Below are 25,335 nucleotides of genomic sequence, written 5' to 3' on the forward strand. Positions count from 1 at the left end.
ACCATGGGAAAATTTGTATCTTTGATATCCCATGATAGGGCAACAAATTTCACTTATCATGGTAAAACCTTTATCTTTAGGTGGGGCTTTTCACCACCTTTTGGTTTGAGTTTCCTAAACCATGAGTTTTCTGCTTTTAGACAGATGGGGAATTTATTATGGTTTTATTTTATTTTTATCACATCTCCTGTTTCATTTAATCTCTGTATTTCCTCTTCTTATGTCTATGTAAGTGTGAGTTTAAAAATCATGTTTAAATTTTCTCCTCTAACTGTGCTTTTTAGCATTTGGATTTATTTACTGATGACTGTGGCTGGATACAGAGTAATTGATGATCATATGCAGAGGTGTAAAGACATTTTGCAGCATCTCCTGAGATTTTGTTGGGCTTGTGGGTGTTATCTCCCACTCAGGATAAAGAAAGCTTTAATTCCACCCTGGATTAGAGTGTTTTGGTTTGGTTTAGCACTGAAATAATGTCCTGGTAACAGAACTGGTCCAATGCTCCTGTAGAGATAACAGGACTTGGTTCTAAACAACTCCAACTATAAAATTACAGGATATTTCTGTTCCTGGCAGGAGGGTTTCCATCAGGCCTTGCAGCCCAGTTGGGAAGGTTTTCCTGATGCTCAGCATGTGTGTTTTAATTTTAAATTCATTATTCTGTGCCACGGGCAGTGTTCGTGCTCTGGGTCAGTGTAGGCAGGCAGAGTTTCCCTTTAGCAGAGCTTTAACAGTGCCCCCTTTCCTAGAGTTCCAGTCATTTTCCTACTTAAAAATGTTGGAAATTCTGCCCCATTCTGGTTGTTTGGTACCCCAAATTTTACATGCTGCTTTGCCTCAGCTAGCACTGCATGAGAGTAAAGATTTACTCTTACATTCCATGCCCATTTTATGTCTTTTTTTAATATATTTGAACATCCTAAACTATGTTTTACTCTGATCCCTTCAGTGACCCCATGCTGACATACTGCCAATGTCTCTCTCCATGCTTAGGGCAGCAAAGCTGATTCTGAATTCCCACTTGGGAAGCAGGAATCTCCTTGTGGAGTCCATAGAGGTCACTTGGAGAACAATCTGTAGCATCTCACCCAATAATTAAATGAAAATATGGAGCTGCTGGACTCTTAAAAAAAACCCCCTAATGTCTGTTTTTCAGTTCTTTGCTGCATTTCTTTTGCCAAGTCTGGGAGCTCAGAGCTCTTCTCTCCAGTGAACTTTCATTGCTCCACTTTCCAGCAGACCAGGTTTCAGGTATCCAGGGATGGGAGGAGTAAATCCTCACATTTTTATTGCAAGTAAGGATGCCAAAAAAGGGGCTCTGTGGACTTCACTGCACTATAAACTTTTGCAGATAGTGATAATGTCAACAATTTGGTTCTTAATTTAAAGATGATCTTCCAGGAATAGGACATTTGAATGTGCCTCTAAACATAACTTAGTTTTAAATTGAGGTATAGATTTAAGCTGATTTTTGATCAATCTCCAACTTGAGGTGTTTCTGTTTAAATGAAAGTGTTTCATGTTGTTTTTGTCTTGCTAAATTAAAGCATCGTGTTTGAATGGAATTCCCTAATAACCCAGTGCTCTAGGACCCTGTGTCCATCAAAGGATGGCAGAGGGGTTGTTGTCATACTCAGAGATGAAGGAATATTTTGGAGGTAGATTTTCAGGGTATCTCCTGAATTCTGGAGGAAGATGGTCATTACAAGATGAATATAGGAATCACATGGAATATTAACAGCTGCAATTTAACTAAGTTTAATAAACAGCAGTGATTTTATCCTATAGCGTCTGTCTTTCTATGAACAATCTGTAGAGTGTTCTGCAGACCAGCAAATACCCCAGAAATTACAGCAGGCCATCCCAAAGCCATATCTCTTGTATCTCTTGAGCTCAGATCCTGAAGGCAACCAAAGAACTGGAAAAATGCTAGGGAAAAAGGAATAAGGAGAATTTATTTCCATTTGAGCTTTGGAGCAGTTGCTCTGGAATAGTTCATGCTGCCTGTATTGAAATGAGACTAAATCTCTGAATTATTGTGGAAAAGATTGTTTGTTGAGGACTTGAATCCTTCTTCCCATTTGGCCAGAACAGGAACAGGTTGTGTTGAGGATGGAAGGGAGGGAAGAACCCCAGAGCCTGGGAGTGAGGGCTTCTGATCCAGCCCAGAGAAAAAAAAGTAGCAGAGATGGGAGAATTAGCCAAAATCCTGCAGCTGAAGGAAACGAGGCCAGGAGGGACCTGATGACTGACCATCAGGTCTGTGGAACAGCTGAAAGCGAGCCCAGAGAAGTAGAGACCTTGAACTCTGGTATTTTTTGGTCATTTACTAGACTATTTAAAAAAACTCCATATCTGGCATTGCTGATCAGTGCTTTTGCACTGATCTCAGAAGCAGTATAAGATTTTAGTGTGGCCAGAGGAGTTTCACAGCACATTTGCTGTGCAGCTGCTGAATGTCCCATGTGGAATTATGGATTTCTAGAGCAGAGGGATGGTTGCTCAGCTTAGATGTGTAGAGATTTAAAACTCTACATGATTTATGGGTTTTTTTGGGGGAGCAAAAAATGTAAAACCCCCCCAACAAGTACTTCAACAAAGAGTCATTATAATAGATATATAACTCTGGTAACACCCACCTGTCACCACTGAAAAATGCTGCTCTTGGCTCATCACACCAAGGTTTTATTGCTCTCTGCATGCTCCTGACCAGTCTTGAGCTGGCAAAGCTGGGCCTAATGGACCCTGCACTCCATTAAGGGCTGTTGGAAGCAGGCAGTTGATGGATGATGCTGACTCCCAGTGACTCTCAGGGAAATCCCTCAGGAGCAGCTCATGCCGGCTCCGAAATATGCAGCCTGCGATTGCTGGATAGAAGCTTTTTCCTGGCTTGCAAAATGCCACGAGGTTTAATCAAATCTGTGATTTTTGATTGCCTGTAGTTCAGCAGGGCCTTGAGAATGTTGTTGTGAGATTCTGCTGTGTCCTGGTTGCTCAGCAAGAACTGAAGGTAAAAGATTAAAAAATAAAAGGAGAAAACAAAATTCATGATGCAGAGTCATTCTTTATTTTCAGGATTTTTTCCCCAATGGGATGTTGTATATTTTGAATCCCAAAGGCTTTAGGGATATTAAAAACTTCTAAGGCAGCACATGTCTGTATTTGTCTGTACTGTTGTTGTAAGATTATACAATGTCTCCAATACTTCTAGGGATTGTTTTAGCAAAAATTTCCTTGTGAAATGTCAAATGTCTCTAAGCTCTTCAGACTCTTTATTTCTAAGAATATCTGTGGAGTTCATGTTAATTTTGGATTAGGATGCACATACTTCTTTTTAAAGTTGTTTGCTCATATTAAAAATAAAGGAGAGGCACCAATAATAATGAATCTGATTATCATTAGAAAGATGCTATTAGGGTTTTGAAGCTTTTTTCTTTTTTATCTTCAATTCTGCCATCAAAATGTCCTGTGATAGAGAAGTAAAAAGGCAGCTGGATCAGTAGGACTTTGTCCAACATATGGAGTAAGGTGCATGGTCCAGTATCTCTGTTTAGACAATGAGTCACAAGTCTTAAACATATGATAAAAATTATGATTTTTAAACTATGCCTTACAATAATTTCTGCGTAAGACTTCTTGAAGTAATTCAGTTGCAAGTATTTCTCAGAGGAGATAACCTTTATAGGAGACCAAGAGTTGGAACTATTTTGGTGGAAAATTAATAGCTTTTTTTGCCTCAGCTTGAATTTGGAGTCAGATCTTCACATTTACTGTACAGGGTGGTGGTTCTGCTGGCCCTAGAGCAGTGGCTTTGTATAGCTGAGGTCTCTTTGTTAGCACATACAGCACTGGCCATTAATAGTGGGAGATGTGAAAGAGCAGAGACTAGGGAAACAGGAGAGGGAGGTTTCCTGCATTTTCTGTGTAATTAATTTGTACCACAATTTCCTTCCACCAACTGAATACTAAATATTAATTGATGCAAACTGTGTGACACTTTGATGGGTGGGAAGTTCCACACGCCCCACCCACATGCACTGGGAACCCCAAAACCCCCCAAATCCCAAAGCGTGGGAAGCAGGAGAATCTGCCCTTCTGCCCCACGCAGGTGAGACCCCACCTGCAGAGCTGCCTCAGCCCGGGATCCAACATCAGAAAGATACAGAGCTCCTGGACAGAGCCCAGAGGAGGCCATGGAGATGCTCTGAGGGTGGAGCCCCTCTGCTCTGGAGCCAGGCTGGGAGAGCTGGGGGTGCTCACCTGGACAAGAGAAGGCTCCAGGAGAGCTCAGAGCCCCTGCCAGGGCCTGGAGGGGCTCCGGGAGAGCTGGAGAGGGACTGGGGACAAAGGAGGACATGAGGGAATGGCTTCCCACTGCCAGAGGGCAGGGTTAGATGTGGCTGCCCCATCCCTGGAAGTGTTCAAGGCCAGGCTGGATGAGGCTTGGAGCAGCCTGGGCTGGTGGAAGTTGTTGCTGCCCATGGCAGGGGGTGGAATGAGAAGAGCTTTAAGGTCTCTTCCAACCCAAACTGTGCTGTGATTTAGAAGTAATCCAGGAAAAGGAAAGGGGGAGTCCACACATGCTGGACGTCCTTGGCAGGTTTGGACTCCCACGCAGCCACCCTGTGTCCGAACAAACATCTGGTGCATCTGAAATTGGGAAATGCTCTGTGGTTTGCTTTGTTTCAGGTTGTTCCAGAGGTTCTTTATCCCTTTTTTTTTTTTTCTTTTGGAATCACAGAAAGCATTGATGGAATATTTACAGGAGAGATGTCTGTTTTGATAAACGGTGTATCAGTTTCCACAAAACCCTTTTGATTTTGTGTTTTATTTTTGCTTGCACCAAATCATCATTATGTCATCTGTGGTTTTGGGGTTTTTTTAGGAGGAATATAGAGCAGAAGGAATTAGCTGGCACAACATCGACTACATAGACAACTCCAGCTGCATCAACCTGATCAGCAAGAAGCCAACGGGGCTGCTCCATCTGCTGGATGAGGAAAGCAAGTGAGTAGGAAAATGCTGGCTTTGGAAATGAGATTTGTTTTTCAGTTAAAATATGTTTATCCTTCAGTTTTCTGAAAAAAAAAACAGCTTCCCAGAAAGGTGTTAATAGCTCACTGGGCTGATTGGTGTTTCTAGTGTTGTTTTTGAGGTGGCAACACACAGAGTTGGACAATCAGCCAGCTGAGCAAAAAGCCTTAAAAAATAATAATTAAAATTACTTTCAATAATCTCTTCCATTAAAGGGAAGGGAAAAGGTTTCCTTTGCTTCTCTCTTCATTTCTTTCCCTGTCTCTTGGCATGTGACAATGTGAAGGTGCTGAACCCAAGTGCGTGAGTCAAAGCAGGATGTGTAGGTGCTGTTGTTGAGATATAAGGCAGATTTATCAATTTACTGGTAAAAATTGAACCAGAGCGAAGTGAGGGCACTTGTCCATAGGGGCTGCATTTCCACAGGGTTTCATGGGCATCAGGGACTTAGCTCAGATTTGCATCCTTGGTTGCATCCATCTGTCTCAGGAGAGGTTCTTGGGGGAACGTGTGGCTTCTGGGGGTACCTTGGTATGGAACTTTGGATCAGGACAGTTCTCCCATCGGATGCTCGTGCCAGTTTCCTCAATGTGAAAGGCAGGGAAAGGCCAGGTGGTTTTGCTGAGGTCACCTCAGATCCACGTGGCCAGGGGCACGAGGTCTGCTCCCACCATTTGCATTGCAGGTTTCTCCCTCACTTCTTGTCTCGTTGACAAGAGACCAGTAGTGATGCTCTCCCAGTGATACTGTACTGGGATGAAAAAATGTAAATTGGGTAAAGTTGTGAAATACAGCCCCATGCTGCAGATTTCCATGAAGTTTGAGGATGGAGGGTTGGCTTTCTCTACTCAGAAGTGGAAGCTCAGAATGTCTCTGTTTTCCCTTTCGTGGACATGAAAGAAGTAGAAAAGTTTTCCTGTTAGGTTTGCAGCTTCTTCCTTTCAATTCTCTCCACTCAGTTTTCCTCAAGCCACAAACCAGACACTGCTGGACAAATTCAAGCGTCAACATGAAGGGAACTCCTACATTGAATTCCCAGCAGTGATGGAGCCAGCTTTCATCATCAAACACTACGCGGGCAAAGTGAAGTACGGAGTCAAGGTCTGTCACCCAGCTGTTCCCCAGCAGTTGCTTTCATCTAAATCTGGGATTTGGAAGGAAAGCCCCAGAGGCTCCACAGAGATGTTTTGGAGAGGAGTTGGCCCAAGAAGGTGGGAGGGTCAGGAGAGAAGTGTTTGGAGAAATTAAAAGGTAGTAGGAACAGGGTCTGCCTGTTCTCCTTCACGTGGGCATTTTGGGAAGAATTTAGGGAAGTGCAGTGAGTTCAGTGCTACACCCCAACAATGAGTTGAAATTGGGTGTCTGGTGGCCTTTCTGGACTTGGCTTTTGTAGAAAACCCAGTGTTTTCCTCATCATTAGCCACTTTTATTACAGGTTATGTGTGCTTAGGTCTCCACATCCCACTGCTACAGGTACTTTCTGGAATCCCATGTGAATGATTACAAAGTTGACCCCATTTCTATTAATGCCAGTTGTTAGCAGAAGGAATTCCAGTGACCAGATAAACCATTTCTCCTGTGTGAGAAATAGCCTTGGGATTTGCAGCTGCAAATCTCTCATCATATTTGAGATGCAATAAATGAACATTATATGCATCAGAGATTTTGATCATAAAGAGGTATCAAATATGGGAGCAGGAGAGGAAAAATAAACAGGATTCAATAATTGTGCTGGCCCAGAGATAGCCTGGAAAATCCTACCTGGAGTATCATGCAGATATTATTTATTTTTCTCTTTCCTCCTTCCTTCCCTAGGATTTCCGGGAGAAGAACACGGATCACATGCGCCCGGACATCGTGGCTCTCCTGCGGAGCAGCAAGAACGCCTTCATCTGTGGGATGATCGGGATTGATCCCGTGGCTGTGTTCCGCTGGGCTGTCCTGAGGGCCTTTTTCAGGGCCATGGTTGCGTTTAGGGAGGCTGGGAAACGATACGTGGAGAAGAAAACTGGTACGTGTGTCCATCACCTGGTCCTGGAGCCTGTTTTTCAGCAGCAATTTGGGTCTAACGTGTTACTACCCTGTTTTAAGTAGCCTGGCTTATTAGGAGTTTTGAATCTATTAGAAAATTTGTTGAATTAACAGGTAAATATTTTTCAGAAGTCACATTTTAAGGTACATTTGATTTTAATGTATCATAAGGAAATATTTTCATTTTATTGCTGCTTTAATTTTTTCATTATTGTAGGATGCATGGATAGAAAAATACAAGTCATTCGAACAGAGACATACAAATTAGCCAGCAAAGAAGGCAAATTATTTCTGTAATAATTCTTGAACTGTTAGTTACATCTGGAAACAAAAAAAGGCAATAAATCTTCCTATGATTTTCCAAGCTGTTCACCCTTTCAGCTGCAGGAGAGCATGTCTCTTGTCTAGCAAATTCATTGCTTTGCAGTCATCCAGAACCACGGATCACAGGGGCATTAAATTAAAGGAAAGTGATGGTGCATCATCATGCTGTGGCAGGCAAGACCTGGCTGTGCTTTTAGACCATTTCTCAGCATAAAGCAATTTCGGAAAGATGGGTACAAGCTATTGCTGTTCATTTCTGGGCACAAGAGGGCTTGAAATCCGTGATAGAATTAGAGCCTCATCAGGGAAAATGTCAGCTGGGGTAAAATTAAAGGCAGAGCCTCACCATGAATTACTTTGTAATCAGTGAGGTTGCATGGTGGAGAGTGAGGGAGCCTGGGACGAGGAGCATAGAGAGGCAACTGTTAAAGCAAAAAGAATCATTTTCTTGGGAGCAAATCCCAAGAAGAGCAGGAGGCAAAAAATCAACTTTCAGGTCTTGAGGTTCTTCCTCTGCCACCTCCCAGATGCAGTGCAAGAGAAGAGCTGACTCATGAGCCTGGGTCTGTCTGGCACATCAAGGCAGTGTTTTTGGACAGAGTAACCAAACAGAGAGATGGCAAAGATGTTTGGCTTTGGGGGAAAGCCACTCCAATGAGATGGCTTCCAAAATCCATCTTTGCATTTTCATCTTGCGTAAACCCCAGGCTGAACTTAAATGAGGTAATCCAGAAGATAAGAAAAAAAATCATTCAGTCTCAGGAAGTAAGAGCTGATTTCAAGCCCTGCTTCGCTTTCTGTGTCTCTGGCAACTGGTCCTGCACACTGCTGTGCTTGTCTCCTCACTCCTGCTTTTCAGTCCAGAGTTTGTAGCAGTAACTTATATTTCTCTTTCTATATATATCTGTATCAATCTATAGATATGATTATATGTATATATATAGATATATATGTAACTGGATGAGACCAGGAGGTCTTGAGACAATTCTGAGACTCAGTTCTTGTATCACCTTCTCTTTCCATACCAAAATTAACTAATACATGGTGATGGCTGAATTTCTAAACCTTTTCATGGTGCTGCTCCATTATTTGTCCATGTCCTTTAGCCTGTATTCAAATGGCATTGTGCTTTGTTCACTCTGGGTTTTGAGTCAAAGGAAAAAAAAACCCTCAGAAAGGTTTGTCTTAAACTTACCAACAGCACTCAGATCATTTATACCCTGAACTTCTATGTGCATCAAATTGAGGAAAAGTAATGAGAAAGTCTCCACTATACAGGAAACACTGTTTCTGTATACCTGGGAGGTGATTACCTACATCTAAATTCCATACTGAGTTACACCTTATCTGTGGGAAAAACTTAACCTACAAGCAATGGCAGAGCTGGGATCACTGTCCTTGCCCTCTTTGGAGAACTGCCCACCATGTCCAGGCATGACCATCCAGGTTGGACAGGCCTTGGAGCAACCTGTAGTGGAAGGTGTCCCTGCCCGTGGCAGGAGGTGGGGCTGGATGATTTTTAAGGTCCTTTCCAACTCAAAACCATTCTGGGATTCTGAATTTGCCCAGGTCACACTTAGCAAGGTGAGATCAGTAGCAGGGTTTAATTGTGTTTTTGCTAGTGTGACCTTAGACCCATCCCCTGCTCCATTGTCCTCCTCCAAAATCCTGTCACCAAAGCAGGTGGCTGTGGAAGAGGTAGACATGGGCAGAAGGCTCAGCCAGTGTCAGGACAGTGCGATGGGCTGGTGTAATATGATACATCCACTGCCAGGTCCTGGAATTCCCTTCCATTCTCCAAAATAGTGCAGATAACCCTCAGATTGATGCTTTGCCTTTATGGCAGAAAACATTTGTGAGTTATCAAAGTATCACTCAAATTCTCCCATCTTGATAGATATAAGCAGAGAACCAAAGGCAGCACGTTTGAGGTTTATTTTGGTTTTTATCAAACCTTGATGGTTTTAATTAGCCTGATTTGAAGCATCTGCCTGCCAAGAGATGTGGAGCTGCTGACAAAATGATGAAAGAAAAGTAAGAAAGAGTAAGAAAAACCTCTCTCACACAGTCATCCACATGCACACTTAGCATGTGATTTGTACAGATATTATTATTTGTACAGATCTTTTTTCAAGACGTGCTGCCCATGTTTGGTTTCTGAGGTCCTTTCCCCATCCATCAGGCAGGTAAAGTGAAGGAGCAGGGAGATATCCAGAACATGCTTCTTTTAATTAAAGGTTCTTTGCATTCTTTGTCTGAACGCCAACTGGATCTCTTGTGCTTTTATGCTTGCAATACCCAACAGGGGTTTTCCGGAAAAATCCCTGGCTTACATCTAAGCAGCTCTGCAAAATTTTGCTTTGCTTCCTTTCCACATCATCCTTTTGGCTGTCTCCTCCATGCCAAGCAGATGCTTCTGAAAGGATAATCAGCATTTTTTCTTGCTGGCTTTGGGGACTCTTCTTTTTTTTGTGCTCCTGATACCCTCCTAGTGCAGCTTTTGGTGGTTCTGTGATTGTCCTTGTTAACTTGAAGAGCAGCAAAGTGGTGTCACTGTGAATTTTCTTTGGTACCTTTGTGTTTCTGCCTGAGTGATGCTTTTTAGGGTGCTGCCAATGCTCCTTGAATGAAAGATGCCAGGATCAGGCAAGCTGCACTTAAGCTGAAGAATGCAACTCTTTAATAATTTCATTTTTAATTCTTTTTATTACTGAGTTTATCAATGAGGATTGAAATGGTCCAATAGAACTGCATGTTAGAACTGAATTTGTTTGTGAACTTGGATTAAAGGAACACTGTCAGGATTTTTAGGAAAGAAAACTGGCTGATTGACTTTTTTTGCTGTCATCAATACACATTGATTATGTGAAACCCTCTAATTCGTGGCAAAAACTTAATGGAAAAAATGGTGCTATTCATACAAACTAGGCTGCAGATCCTTGGTTTTGCTGGACCTAAATCCTTGCTCTGATGAAGGTTTTGTGGTCTTGAGGCTGTGCCTGCCCTTGATGGGCTCTGCAATTGAATTTAGCCAACAAGGGTTTCTCCTTGGGTAATTCCTGCTTAACAGTAATCCCCCTGGTTTCTGCAGATTTATTCCTAAAGCTGATCACCAAAAAAAAACCACTGCCATCAAAATAATCAATAAAAAGGTTGTACTTGCCAAATAAAGGTGACAGCAATCAAAAGCTTGGTGTTTGAGGTCTCACTGGTGTTAAGGTGAGGAAGACGCCCTTTGACAGTGTCCCTGTGGAAAATTCAGATCAATCCTGTCCAATGGTTTTATGTGTTGATATGAAATGCTCCCATAGATGCTGGCACAAAGTGACTCCCTGGTGACCTCCCCACGCCTCACTGGGAGTGTGGCACATCCTGGACTTGGCCAACAATGACAGAGAGATGCAGTGTGTTGTCACATTGTCACTGGTGTCACTTCTCCTCCACTCTGTGCTCACAGCATGGCCATCAGAAGTCCTCTTGGCCACACATTGATGGTTTCTACCAACTCAAACCTATCAAACCTCAAACACAAAGTCTGCCAAACTCCAGACTCTGTGTTCTCTGCCCTCAGGGAATATGGAAATGGTGCTAAATGCAAAAAATTTACATTTTTCCTTTTAATTGCCAGAATCTGAGCAAAATGTAGCACTGGGATGCATGATGCGAATTCCAGGTGGTTGTGTCATGGGGCATCTGGACAGGGATTTGCAGGCAACACTGGGTGGAGGCACAGAAAGGATTTTAAAAATAAGTTAATAAAAGGAAATATTTATCTAATAATCCTCTTTTTGCCCAAATAATCTTGGAGTGATTATTATTTATGCTCTGTCTAATGAGGATTATAATTGGGACTGGGACGTGGTCCAGCCCATTGCTTCCATGCCACAGTGCCGTGCGGAGGAAACCACAGTTAAATTGTGTTGAGCACAGAAAACTGTGACCCTTGAGCTCCTTTGGGCTTGTTCCTTCCCCTCTCCTGACTTCTGCTTATAAAATCTTTCTCTTCTCTCCATTTTTTTTTGTTTGTTTTTGTTTTGCTTCCCAAGGGCATGATGATGCAGTGCCATGTGCGGTTTTGAAAAGTGTGGATAGTTTTAGCTTTCTCCACCACCCAGTTCATCAGAGGAGCTTAGAGATCCTGCAGAGGTGCAAGGAGGAGAAGTACAGTAAGGCTCCACCACCCGCCCTCCCCTCTGATACCACACTCACACGTCCAGAAATGGGAACCAGGTGCATTCCATGTAGAAAGGATAAAAAAACAGCGCCTGAGGAGCCCTCCATGATCAAACCAGCTGCTTCAGAGCAGTTTTGAACCCATTGGGAAAGGATTAGGCAGAGTTGGAAGAGTCAAATTAAAAGCAAACCCATATCTCTTGAGATCTTGTAAAAATCATTTTGTTGGCAATTTTCCCATTTACTCACTGACATTAATAAAGAATATTCCTGATACAAAGCTGGTACAGCTGGAATTCAACTTAATTTGGATTTCATTGGACTTCAGAAAGTCCAGTGAAAATATTGTCTCCCAGGCCTTTTACTTAAAACAGAGTCATTGTCAATGTTATTTTATGGAATGATGCACTTGGTCTCCATTTCTTCATCTTCACTCCTCTGTCACGTAATAAACTCATCCTGCATGACAACATGGACACTCTTGCCTGCACTATTATATTTTTATTTTTATTTCTATTTTATTTTTATATTTAAATAGATATTTGGTGCTCTCATGTTTAGATATATTATTTTCCTACCATTATTCTCTTCATTCATGTTGCGTGTTAAAGTTGACAGAAATAGAGCTGCTCTGCTTGGGCAAAGCCTCAGCCCAACTTGCTTAAACTTCATGAAATTTAGGTGTAAGTGGAAACTATCATTTTTCTGTAGAGCTGAGCGCAGTAAGTACAGTAGGTGCATGTTAAATCTTCATAAATATGGTTTTCCTGTTAGAACCCTTCTGTCAGATGTCTGTGCTTCCTGCAGCATGTGGGGTTGGGGGAGCAGTGGTGGTTTAGGTCTTAATTTTAGGCTTTTATTCTTAGTTTAACTACATTATTTTCCCCTACAAGTTCCCAACGTTGCTATAGGAAAATATGGAGTGATACTAAATTTTACTTGACTTTAGATTTTATTAAGAGGTGTTGTGCCAAGTGACCATACTGATACTACTAAGAAACCATTGGAAAGGAAGATAGTTATCAGCAGAGTAATTTTACTTGCAATTAACGAACCAATTTAATTTTTAAGTTGAATCAGCAATATGGGAGATTTTGGGGGGTTTCGTTTGCAGTTCCTTAGGTGGTAAAGAGGAAATTCATACAACTCAAGAGATACTTAGAGCTTTAATTTAGTGGGAAGCAGGAAGTTGAGCTCATTGTTGAGCTCAACACCTCAAAACCTCACTAATATAGTTAAGTCCACACAATTTGGGATCTCTTAGGAGAAATCCAACAAGGGGATCTAAGAAGAATATTGCCATGGTTTGTGAATTAACATCTGACCAGGCAAACAAGTAATTCTTGTTCTGCATTTAGAGGTCCTTCCCATCTTCCCAGGGGTGTGCTCCTGCTTCCCCAGGCTCCCAGCCGTGGCAAGCTGAAGTGGGCTTGGAGCGTGTGCAACATTCTGGTTCAGAATCCATCAGGTTTTGGGCCCCACAGGCGAGCTTGGCCCTGGGGAATCAGCTTTTCCCACAAGTCAGATGAGGTTATACATCAACATCATCCTTGAGACAGGAACCAAGGTCAGCTCTTTGTCTTGAACTGTGCAGTTAGTTCTGAACAAAGAGAGAAAACAAATTGGTTTATTGAGGTTCCCTGTGGGTCCCTTGGTATTCAGTTTCCAGAGCCAGCTGGTCGCCCTTCCCTGACCATCAGCTGCTTCCCTAACCCTATACCACCAGTTCCTCCAGAGCAAGGAGGATTTAGACACCTCTGATTCAAGATTGGAGGTCTGCTGGTTGGCATTCATCCACAAGGAGTAGACAGAGCTTATCCAAAACTCTTCTCAACCAGGGCAAAGACCTGTTAGGTAAATCAGTCCGTCTTTCCGAAACACTCCTGCTGAGGGAAAGGGAATATGCTTCAAAAATCAGGATAATTTTCTTCCTGAAGTGAAAACCACATCAGGCTGTGTCTGAGTCTGACAGAAGGATAGGAAGACAAATTTTGCTCCAAAAATAAGGGTAGGCATTAATAAAATCCTGGAAATACCAGTGAGATCCCATTTTTCATGGACTCCTTTAGATAAGAAAAGCCTTCTGGGCCTTACCAGGGGAGTACCTAGGCATATTAAAATATATTAATTTAGTCTATATTAAAAATAGATGCAGCTAGACATTAGGTGCTTTCTTAGTCTAAAACTAGCTATACAAAATACTAATGCAACATTTTAAGCAGATTCCTGGTTATTCCAATTTTTCCGTATTTGCAATTGAGTTTCTGTGTTCTAAATCAGGACTTTGGACACAGAAATGCCAGTCTTGAAAGAGGTACAAGAACACTCCTAGGACAAGAAATGTAACCCTTAAAACTGGCTTAAATGGCAAAAAGAGGGATTAAAAAGAGTTTTGAGCTTGGGAATTGTTAAGCACTCAGATACATTCCAAAATGCATCTGCCTTGCTTTCCAAAAACATCCAGTGCTGGAGATGCCAAACCTCAGCAGGAACAATATGGTTGGTCCTGCCTTGGAGCACAGGCAGGGTTCAAAGATACACGCAGGGACAAAGGGACAGCACACCCTCAGATTTTCTCTTGTTGACATTTCCAGAATATTTGGGCACCTTTAGATGCAAAAACTTGACCAGGTGGACCAGCAGCCTTTTTGGGGGTTTCCTGCCCAATTCAAGATGAACACATTCTCCTGTTCAGCTTCAAGATGAGCTGTTACAACACCTGAACAGGGCAAGGAGGGCGGTAAATGTCCTGTTAAAGGGATGTCTTTGGTAGGAATTCATCTTCTCCTCAGGAATTCCAGGCTCAGAACAGCAGGATGAGCTCAGGTCTCAGTATGTTTCAGAATAAAAAATTGCCAGGACACCTTTTAGCTCAGCAGCTGGGCTGCATGAAATAATGGAATTATAAATATGGGAAGGAGGGGCTATGCCATCGCTTCCTCCTGTCGTGCTACAGACCATAGTTTAGACTTTTTTCTTTTTAGAAAGCTTTTTTCCCCTTTTTTCCCACTGTAGATGTCTCAGGGTGGAATAAAACACATTTTTCCCATGCTGAGGTGAAAGCTGTGATTTTTTTCCTGTCTCACAGCAGTGATTTTGAGACAGTTACAAAATTGTTCAGCTGTTTTCATGTCAAACTCCACATTATCAGATCTTTATATTTTTGTGGTTTGGTGACTTGAAGTGTTTTGTTGTCTACAATAATTGTCTCCTGTCTTCCTAAGTGCTTTGGTTACAAAACATTTCCACTTCAGGGAAGATAACAGCTGCTACTGTAACCATGTATAGCAGCTTCATTGGCTGAATACAAAATAGATACTTTATTTAATATATTGTTTTATTAGATATATTTTATTACAAATAAATTATTCCAGGTATCAAAGTATATAGGCTCAATAGGTAATCAAGCATTTATAAAATAGTGTATAAAGCATTTACTATTTGCTGCACATGTCCATATATTTGGAGGGAGAGAGAGAAGAAGTGTCTAAGGAATAAATTACCATTTTTCCAAGAATTCTAATTATGTCCAGTTGTTTTGCCCATGCAGCTGGGTTATCCCATGTGCAGTGGGAAGCTGGGGAATCTCTTGGACATGAGTGGCTGCTCGTCCCCATCATCTCCTTCCCTCACCCCGTTTGCTAGCTGGGACAGCATGTCCCTAAAACATCCCATGCGTGTGTGGGAGAGGAATTAGAGGCTGGAGCAAACAGTGTTACTCACACGGGTGATGTCTCTGGCAGGGAGGTGGGACTGGGGAGCGATGGCATCCCTGGCACCCGGCTGTGCTTGGCATGTGCCAGGACACGTCCATGCTGCTCCACACCAGAGTCAGGCCTCAGCTATGGCTCTGCTAATTGTCTGTGGGGATGGCTCTGCTAATTGTCTCTTGGGTATGAGCCAGTTGGAAACGTCTTCCTCATGTGCTGCTTCAGGTATCACTCGGAAGAGCCCACGGACGCCGCTCTCAGACCTCCAGGGAGTCAACACCATCAACGAGAGGAGCCCACGGTAAGGCTCCTGCTTTTACCTTGGCATGGCCAGGGATCTGGGATGGGAGAGCACTGTCTTTACCTAAAAATGACTGTATTGACATTTTCCCCATCTTGTCTATCAATCTTACCTTCTTTTCCTTCTTTCTCTGCTGTGTGATCGAATCTAAACACCTTTCCTGACTAAACAGCAGGCAGGAAAAGCAATTTCTCTGTGTCAAAGGCAGCAGTTGTTGGTGGTGGTGGGTGTATGAGGGTGTTTAAGAAGCTTTAAAAATTAATGAATGTGCCAATATCAAGGAGGTAGTAGTTTAAGGAGGACAGGTTTGGGTGCAGAACTGCAATACAGCATGTGGTACCTCCAGGCACCCTGGAATGGGAAGTTACGGAATTTGAGATGGTACTTTGCCAAATGCTTGCTTGTTTTCAGGGGGGATAAAAGTACATTTGCTTCAAATTTGATTGATTTTTACAGATTTTATGTACATTTTTATATCCTTCCTTGAAGTTTCTGACTACTTAAGCAGCTACTGAATGAAACTCAGGTCTACACTTGAGATACAGATCTGTGTCTCTTCTGCAAAGCCTTCTTCATCCCCATTCCAGAATTAACTTGCTTGTGAAGCCAAAGTCTTCGTATCCAAGGCATGTCTGGGCACTGATCCTTTTCTCAGCTATTCTTGTGCTATCCCTCCACACATGCCAGGTGGTCTGATTTTCCCAATACCCCTCTAAAGGTGTGCAGTGCCTCTCTGCTTCCTTCTGAGCAGGTGTGTGCTGATGAAGGAAGTGATAGGAGCACCTTCAGCTCCTACAACCTCTGCTTGGAGCTGCAGATATCCAGGTGTGTCTTTATGGCTGCTCTGAGGTTAATGAGAAGCGCAGAACAAGTCAAGAGGAGTCTGAGTCTGTCTCCTGAAATGTGCCCATTAACTCTGTCCCTGCATCTCAGTGGCTTCCCTTCCACACAAAATTAAATATCCTTCAAAGATATTATGAAGGCTCGTTTTTAATGGCTTTAATGCCAAATGGCCACATCAAAAATTAGATACACATGATTCCTTTTTTTCTAGGGAGGAAAAGTGGCTTATTCTGCCTGGTTTTATTCACCATGTGCTCTCTGAGTGCCATCAAGAATAGAATGCCCTTCTTCTGAATTCCTCCCCTTTAATAGAGGCAGTGGCACCCTACTAAATGAGAACTGAATGTTCTTACATCATTACAAGTCCATTTCAGTGGTTAGAGAGCGTGGAATTTACCTAAAATGGTGGGATTGAATTCATAAATTTGTGCCACTTCTTAGATTTGAGCAGAAATCCAGGTGGTACAAGCAATGCCACTCTGTCCTGGGAAGGTGATGCAACCCTGGCTGTCCTCACCTCAGTCTTTGGCACCCTCCTTTCCTTTCTCATAATGCTGCAGCTGCTGGTGCTCTGTTGGGTTGGGTTGTGATGACAGGCAGTCCTTGGTAACACTCAAGGCAGGGAAGGTTGGTGTCTCCAGAGGTGACGTTCCCTGTTTCCAGCACCTCTGATTGTGCAAGTTTCCCTCAGGATAACGTAACATGAAACTTTGTCCCTTTGGAGATCTTCCCTTGAAGATAAGAGGATTTCTGCAGTTTCTTTATCCAACCTTTGGCACTGAGGAGCATCCCTGAACTGGGACGGGGCTTTTCTTGACTGCCCAACTCCAGCTTTGGAGGCACTTCAGTGTGGGAGCTGGGGCTGCCAACATTTTCGTATCCAAAAATATTATTATCTTAGCAAAGGGACATTGTAAAGGCAGGGAAACTCCTCCTGACCCAGGCAAGGAGGAGGATATGTTTATTTACTTCATTGTAAATAAATTCAGTGTGTGGTCAGCTCTGGTTATGCGGCTTAGCCCATGCCAGCACAGCAGACAAGTCAGCCTAAAGAGCCAGAATTTAGAAACTGTGTTTTTCTTCCTCAGCCTTAGCAGCTGTGTCCTACTAGCAGCCTCAATTTGAGCCTTTATTTGCAGAAAAAAAGTGCTTTTGGAGTAACCCTAACTCCTGTGTTCCTCCTCCTGTGATGCCTCAATAGCATGGTCTGTGATCTTCACTTCCCTTGGGCATCATCAGTAATGGATCCCCAAATGTCACCTTTGCCCCTTTCTTCTGGAAGTACAAATCAGTCTCATTAGATCTCCAAGGTCCAGCCTGTACTTTCAGAGTAGGCTGGTGATTTTGATCCCTTTCATTGTAGCTGCTTTTGATCTGGGGAGTCGTGTCACCCTTGCTGAATGTTGGTATTTCAGGTAAATGGCACTTGTTGAGCAAGAGGAGGTGAGCACAGGAGTGCAGGTAACACATGTGGAAGAGAGATTGGCATTAGCTGCTTCCCAGCAGATCGACTGGCAAGCCATTTATGGCTCCAAATTAAACAGGAATTGCTTCAAAGCCATCTCATGATCATGTGGTTGCTGATAAGTCTGGTTGTGCATCCAACCTACAGGACAGCCTGAGGCCTGTTTCTAAAAGCAATTTTGAGGCATGACATCACTCAGGAAGTCACTGCGGAGGGTTTAGGGAGCCAAGTGCTCTCCTCTGATCTCAGAAAAAAGTGGATGGGTGGTTTGCACATGCTGGGTGGGAAACCAGGCTTCAGCAGAGCATTCCAAGTGCCTTCCCCAGCTGCTGAGAAATGAAGGCCAGGCCGTGCTTAACCAAAACCACTTGGGCTGGTGGGGATCCTGCCGGTCTGTGCTCACTAGTGACACTTTTATGTGCAGGGGTGTCTGAGCAGGTGCTGGTCTGGAAGCAGCTGGCTGGGCTAGGTGAGGTGATTGACCCCAAAGTACCAAAAGCCTTCATCTGTTCCATGTGAACATATCCATCCTAAATTGTCCATAACGAACAGTGCTGTCATTTTATCTCTTCTGTTTTTTAAAACCACGTGGGAGTTTCTAGGATTTTCCAGAGAGGTTGACCAGGATTAATGGTGTTGTACATCCCAAAAGTGGCTGATGTTTTAGTGGTTCCTATCAGCTGGTGATTTTTTTTTCCCCCCACATGCAAACAGGAGGGTTTTGGGGATGGTGCCTGAGATGTAAAGAAAAGAAAGGTGAACAGGAGGGATCACTTGGATATTCAAGCTTCTCACTAACCATCTGTAAATAGAATGCATAAGAAAGCAGGTCCTTTGCCAGGGGTTTTGCTTTCCTGTGATTGACCCCTCCTTATAATAGTGGTCCATGTCAAAATGCTGATTTAATAGGATCAGGAAGGAATTTGGGAAGTGCTTAGATGAGGCAGTGAGGTGATGTTGCTCTGAGGGCCTGGCTTCAGGCTTTGAGCTGGCTGAACATACAACTTTACATCCTTTAATTTTTAATTTCCATGTGGCACTTGCGATTTGCCTTTCATCCAAATCAGGCAAAAGACTGCCTTGTTCTCAGAGCTCAGAAGTGGCCGGTGCCTGAGGCCATGTTTAAACCACCGTGTCCCTCAGCATCCTCATGACCTGGTGCAGCCTGGAGTCTCCTCCTGTTCCTTTTCCTCCTGTCTGAGATAATTTGGGGGGGGGGGGGTGCATTGCAGCCCCCACACATCCTTCCTTAGATTGCTTTTATTTTGTATGATGATTTCTGCAAGGCTGATAAAAATTTAGAATTTAAAACCCCCAACAAACCACCAAAAATCCACCAAGCCAAAAGTATTTTGGTGGGATGCTGCCCATAAGAGGCTTCATGTCTCCCAGACACGACTGGAAATCTCCTAGCCTCTGGAAATTGTTTGTCCTGATGTGTACTTTGGTCAAGTATCAGTTTCCATCCCTCCAAGAGAGGATTTTGGTTCCTTTCTTTGTTGCCTTTAGCCCTTCTGAAGCCAGGTGAGCATGTCTGGAGACCACAGCAGTTATGCTCCATTGCAGAGGGGACCAAATTGATTTATAATCAGGTCCCAGAGAGTGATTCTGGGTCAACCCATCCATCCAGCTGGGGCTAACATCCATCTTTGTGGCAAATAATGAGTTTATTGCAAATTAGATTTGCTTTTTCTTTTCCTAATGGAATGATTGTGTGAATTTGAGGAGACAAAGTCAGCACTAGATGTCATGGCTTCATATCCTTCAGACCACCAAAGGTATCTAGAGGTATTTGCAGAGTCAAGGTTTCTGTCTGGGAAAGCTGGAAGCTGTTGCTCTCCTGTTGTTAATTTGTTCCTTTTGTGAATATTTGATCTTTGAGAGGTGCTTTAGTAGATGATGGCTTCATGTTCTGTCTGGCACCAGGGACTCATCCCACGGGAGTGAAAGAACAATGGAAAGAAAAAAACAGCAGCTCCTTTTCTACCAGTGGGTTATTTTATGATCTGTTTTTATCATAGAACCGTGGTTTTCCTCTCTTCCTAACGGTGTCTGGTGTTCCAGGGATGCCTATGCAGTTGGCTGGAATGGCCGGATGGGGATGAGGCACAACAGGCTGGCCAGCCCTGGCAGCTTCCTGGACAAAGATGGGATATTCGTCAACGCCACCAACAGCAAACTGCTGGAGAGGGCCCATGGCATCCTCATGTCAGTACCCAGGAGGGGATCTGGGCTTTTCTCCTGGAGCATAATGAGCAGCAAGGGTAGTTAGGGGAATGTAAATAGCCAGGATATAAAACTCTCAGTGTGCCAAGTAGACTTGGAGCTGTCTCCCAGTTGGGTCAAAGCAACCCCAGTACATTTGACATGTCTGATTTGATTTGTCTCATTGATTCAGAATGACATAAAAAGGGAAGAAAGAGAAGGAACAAACCTTCTGGTCACATCAGTCTGGAGATAGAGCAGCATGTAATGTGACTGCATGTAATGCAGTCACACTTTTAACATAATATCAACGTTTCCATTAAAAGTTATCTGGACAGATGATGTTGATGATTCACAGTGCAGCCTCCTCAAAGGCTGAGGGAGCATCCCAGGGTGGCTGGAATGAACATGGGGTCTGGAAACAGGAGGCTGGTCAATCATTTTGTGACCTGGCTTCTTTGCTCTTCTCAGATTCCCAGCATGGCATCATTTCCATTCCCATTAATTGGATACATTCCTCTTAGTCTGCAGTATGCAGGGGCAGCCCCGTTTCAGTGCTGGCTACTGGCAGCAGCTGCACAGGGGGATGTGGAGGGGCTGGTTTCATAAACTCCTCCATTCCACAATTGCACTGTGGATTAACCTGTGCTGTTTATTATTTCCCCAGGCGAAATAAGAACTTCAAAGCTAAACCCAGTCTCCCAAAGGTAAGTGAGAAGCAGCATTTTCCCCCTTGTGGTTTGTGGGTTGAGGCTGTAGCACAGTCATGTGGTGCTGCTGGATATGAAGAAGACCATTGTGTCCACACCAAGATTTTCTTCAACTCAGCTCTGTTCAGGGCTCTTTAATTAATATTAACCCAGAGGATTTCAGCCCTGATTTCTGCTGGGAGAAAGAGATATGATCACTTATATCCTCCTTGGAGCTGCTCTGTCTCTTTTTTCCTCCTTCTGAGAAGGAGTATGTACATGCTGTTGAAATTTAATAACTAAATCTCTAAACTAAAATGAGCAAGTGATGCAGGAGAGTTGGTACCTGATAGACAACAACTTTGTTACTTTTCCTCCATCTTGGCTACATTTATTATATTTTAAGAGATGCCAGGACATCTCTTGTCCCTAGAAGAATAAGACTTTTTGTGATCCTCGCTGGTGCTGCATCCATGGTCAGGAGCAGAGCACCAGCAGAGGAGCAAACACTGTTTTTATTCCTCTCTATGTCCATCTTGCACCTGCAGAGGCAATGATGCAATTAATTAGCGAACTGCTCATTAACAGTGAGGAGAATCACAGAATCATGGGATGGTTTGTGTTGGAAAGGACCTTAAAGGTCATCTGGTTCTACCCCCTACAATGGGCCAGGGTCACCTTCCACTATTCCAGGTTGCTCCAAGCCCCATCCAGCCTGGCCTGGGACACTTCCAGGGATGGGGCAGCCACAGCTGCTCTGGGCGCCCTGTGCCAGGGCCTCCCCACTCTCACAGAGAAGCCTTCCCATAGTTGATCCCTGGTGATATTACATCACCTAAGGAAGCCATGTGAGGGTAAAGGAGGGGTATAGCAGACGATGTGATGGTAATATCTGGATTTTCTATGGATTCTCTCTTTTTCTGCAGCACTTGCTGGATGTGAAGTCCCTCAAGCACCTCACAAACCTGACATTGCATGACCGCATCACCAAATCTCTCCTCCACCTCCATAAGAAGAAAAAACCCCCCAGCATCAGTGCCCAGTTCCAGGTGAGCCCTTTCCTTTGATGGAGAGAGGGGAATCACCTGCTCCAGGCACAGTCCTGCCCCATCCCCTGCAGCATTTAGGCCGTGAATCCCACTGAGGGCTTGAAGGAACTGGGAGACCTGGCAGGTATTTAAAGTGTGCAAATGGAGAGAAAAAAGAGTGGGGAGAAGTATCATGGGGGATGATGTGATGGAGCAAGGTGGGACATGAGGATGAGCTGCAAGGGGAGATGTTGGTGCATCCCTGTCCTCTGGTAAATCACATTGTGGTGCTTTCTCTCCCAAATCCAGAAACCACCGAATCCCCAAATCGCATTTTTTGCAGTCTTTTTACTCTCATCCAGCATAATCTGTTCTGAGACAGAATGGGAATTTAATAGGGACAGAAAAGTCAGAATCCTGCTGCATTATCTCCAGGCGAGCAGGGGAATTCAGAGGAGGGATCGATCCTGTGTTGTCAGTACGGTGTGCCAGTCAGCAATCCCTAGGGTTGGAGCAGGGAAAATAACCCTCCAAGGACTTGGCAGTACTGGGCTCACAGTTGGACTCAATGATCTTAAAGGTCTTTTCCAACCTGAGTGTGATTGTTCTGTATGTGCATCACGGCTTGGAAACCGCTACAAGACATGTGCACGAGCAGGTGGTAATAATAGAAAGCAGCTTTTCAATTAAAATCTGGGTTCTAAGCATGTCTGGGTTGGTTTTGACTTGTAATTTTGACTGCTTTGGGGTTTTTTTGGAGATGTGGTTTATATTTAGAAAGTCTCTGTGTGTAGGTGTGGGTAAGATTAAATAATTAAAAATGCATGCACACACATGTGTATTTGCAGAGTGCACATCTGTAAATTTATATATTTAACCTTGTCTAATCTAATGGTATTCTGGTCAAAATTCACTCCCACAGAGTTTAATTCATACCCGTGGAGGGGTTTAAAAAGGGATGTGTTGGAGTGAAAGGCCTTCCCAAAACCTATTTATGCTCCCAACAAAACTCTGAGAAGCCCTGGGGGGCAAAATTGATATTTTTTTGTATATTTTCTCAGCACATTCAAATCAAAGATCCCTCATTTCAGTGAGCACTTGTTAAAGAGAATATTTCTGAGGGACAAAGCAGCAACATTGCTTTTTTAATCAAGAGCAAACTAATAAAATTGCAGTGCATGGAATTAGGTCACAGGCAGGAAACACAAATGTTTCCTAATGTGTTTTTTTTTGCAGAGAAGCGCTGCTTTGTGGCTAATGCCTCAACACTGAGCTTGCAGCTGCTCCATCTCCTGTGGATTTCCACTATCCCTGTACTTAGGGTAATCTGTAGGGGAAATAGCTGCCTCAGAGCATGTTCCAGGAGCAGGCATGGCTTTCTCTCTGGAAAACTAAACCACCCATACCTAAAACAGTAGAGCTCCCCTTTAACCCACATGCAAGTGGTGCCCTGGAGACAGGGATGGAAGAGTTCCTGAAAGGCTGAATACAGTACAGGTGAAGGAGTGGGTGGCTGGAAAGTTTTGCTGGCAGAGGGACAAAGGAGATGGGTACGGGGTTAATCCAGCGACCTCACATGTCCTTTGTGGATTCCTGACCACCAGATGGCAGAGGGTGCCTGGACCATCTGCCTCACACAGGATGGCCCCGAGGGAATGGAAATGACCCCTCCAATGCATCCTGCACATCCCATTCCCACCATTTCCAGCACTGGGAGCACTCTGCTTGCTGGACTTCCAACAAAGCAGTTGTGTCCCTTGTGTACACCCTTTCCCTCCCACTAGCCTGTGTGGGCACAGTGGGACGCTGCAGCATTGCTGCTGATTGAAGGCTCCCAATAGCCTTCTTTTGTGTAAAAATGTGTGATTTCAGATTTTAAGAAAACCAGGAGCATGCCAGCAAAGGTCTGCCATGTCATGGCATTCCTGCTGCTCCCTGGGACAGGAGCAGGGATATTTGCATGAAGTTAATGTACATAACACAGCTGCATCACATGTGTGTGGGATCCAACCCTTGCTCCTTCCAAAATCTTGGATGTGAATGAACATCCAGGATTTTCATGTTTTTCTAAACATGAAAGGCTTCCCATAAAGATGTCTTTGAAATTATCTGAAGGAAAAAAAGGCTTCCTGTGAGCCAGTCTGGGCAAAATACTTCTTTGTAATACCACACCAGTTTATTAACTCCTGTATTCCAAAATTTATAACTCTTCTTATAGTAAATGTGACAGAATATCCTTTACATGGCTGAGTTTTAAGATGGATTAAAATCAGATGTAATCAACTCTCTAGCACTTTACCAATGCCATGTTTGTAATGTGATCAGCAATTAGAGATACCCAAAGTATTTATAGGACAAAGCAAAAAAATGTGGCTGAGGAGCCTGACCAGAAGCGATGGACTCAGCACACTCTGGTTTTCAGCCTGGTTTTATTCCAAGAGCTTGTGATTCATCCCAAAAAGTCAAAGGTTTGCAAGGTGAAGGGATAGCTCAGCATGACATCCCACTGGAGCAGCTGGCTGTAGAGTGATGCCAATGTAAATTCACTTTTGTGGGAGAGACTTTTAATGGGGATGAATATATAAGGTGAAATAGAAAAATGGAACCAAGAAATCCCTCAGTTCTCAGTGATCCTTCAGTCAGGAACATGCCAACATTGAAGCTCTTCTCTAGAAACAAACTCTGAAGTGTTCAGGGTCTCAGGCTTCAAAAATATTTGTGAATTCCGGATTTTCCCTTGGCAAAACTTTCATTAAAAACAACTCATTTTTAGGCCAGCAGTAAAGTTTTGACAATTAAAAATCAGGAGTCAATCCTCCCTGGAGTCACTTTTGATAAAGGAAAATTTGATTTGTATTTAAAAAACACTGTAGGAACATAAAAAACAAAACAGCAGTGGTTGTTTGGTGCCAGGTGTAAATTCTTGTCCTGGAGTTCCCATTCATGGCTGGAAAAGGCTTGTGTTGGGGAGTGGGATGGGAATCTGGGCTCCAGGGGAGCCAAAGATCTGAAAATCCAGCCCAGCATTATATTTTTCTTTAGTTTCTTCATTGGAGGCAAAGACAAAATCAGCCAAATTGTTTGTGCTAAAACACTCATTTGGGAAAACAATTTCCCATGTGTCTCATTTACTCATAATTAATTCCAATTTCTGTTGGTTTATAATTTAAGCATTTGGATTTTCATTATCCACTGTGGTCTCCTCTCCCTCCCCTGTCTCTCCTCTGTTGCAGGCATCCCTCAACAAACTGATGGAGACCCTTGGCCAAGCAGAGCCGTATTTTGTCAAGTGCATCCGATCCAACGCTGAGAAGGTAAATGCCATCCTGTGAAAGCTAAATCCTGCTAGAAATCATCTTGGGAATCTTTCTTCCCTTTTTACAGGGAGATAGATAGGAAACAAAGCCTCAAATTGAGCTGAATTTAGAAGATTTGGGCAAGGGGAAGCATGGATTTATCACTTGGGTGTCACTCTTGATAAACTGCATTGGCTCTTTTTATATTTGTAGAAAAACATGTATGCAAATAT

At 43.4% G+C, this 25,335-nt stretch overlaps 1 protein-coding gene across 11 annotated transcripts in view; it reads left to right on the top strand.

Annotated features, from left to right (window-relative positions):
- The window catches only part of MYO9A (myosin IXA), a 175,165-nt gene that overhangs the window by 120,576 nt on the left and 29,254 nt on the right, over positions 1–25,335 (top strand). For all 11 annotated transcript variants that reach the window (XM_030281920.4, XM_030281923.4, XM_030281921.4 and 8 more), the window contains 9 exons: positions 4,889–5,010; positions 5,997–6,138; positions 6,853–7,048; positions 11,439–11,558; positions 15,501–15,576; positions 19,949–20,092; positions 20,757–20,796; positions 21,705–21,827; positions 25,040–25,120. In XM_030281920.4, coding sequence (XP_030137780.4) covers positions 4,889–5,010; positions 5,997–6,138; positions 6,853–7,048; positions 11,439–11,558; positions 15,501–15,576; positions 19,949–20,092; positions 20,757–20,796; positions 21,705–21,827; positions 25,040–25,120 — 1,044 coding nt within the window. The remainder of the gene's footprint in view (positions 1–4,888; positions 5,011–5,996; positions 6,139–6,852; positions 7,049–11,438; positions 11,559–15,500; positions 15,577–19,948; positions 20,093–20,756; positions 20,797–21,704; positions 21,828–25,039; positions 25,121–25,335) is intronic.

This window comes from Taeniopygia guttata, chromosome 10 (assembly GCF_048771995.1).
Source record: "Taeniopygia guttata chromosome 10, bTaeGut7.mat, whole genome shotgun sequence".
NCBI classification, from domain to species: domain Eukaryota; kingdom Metazoa; phylum Chordata; class Aves; order Passeriformes; family Estrildidae; genus Taeniopygia; species Taeniopygia guttata.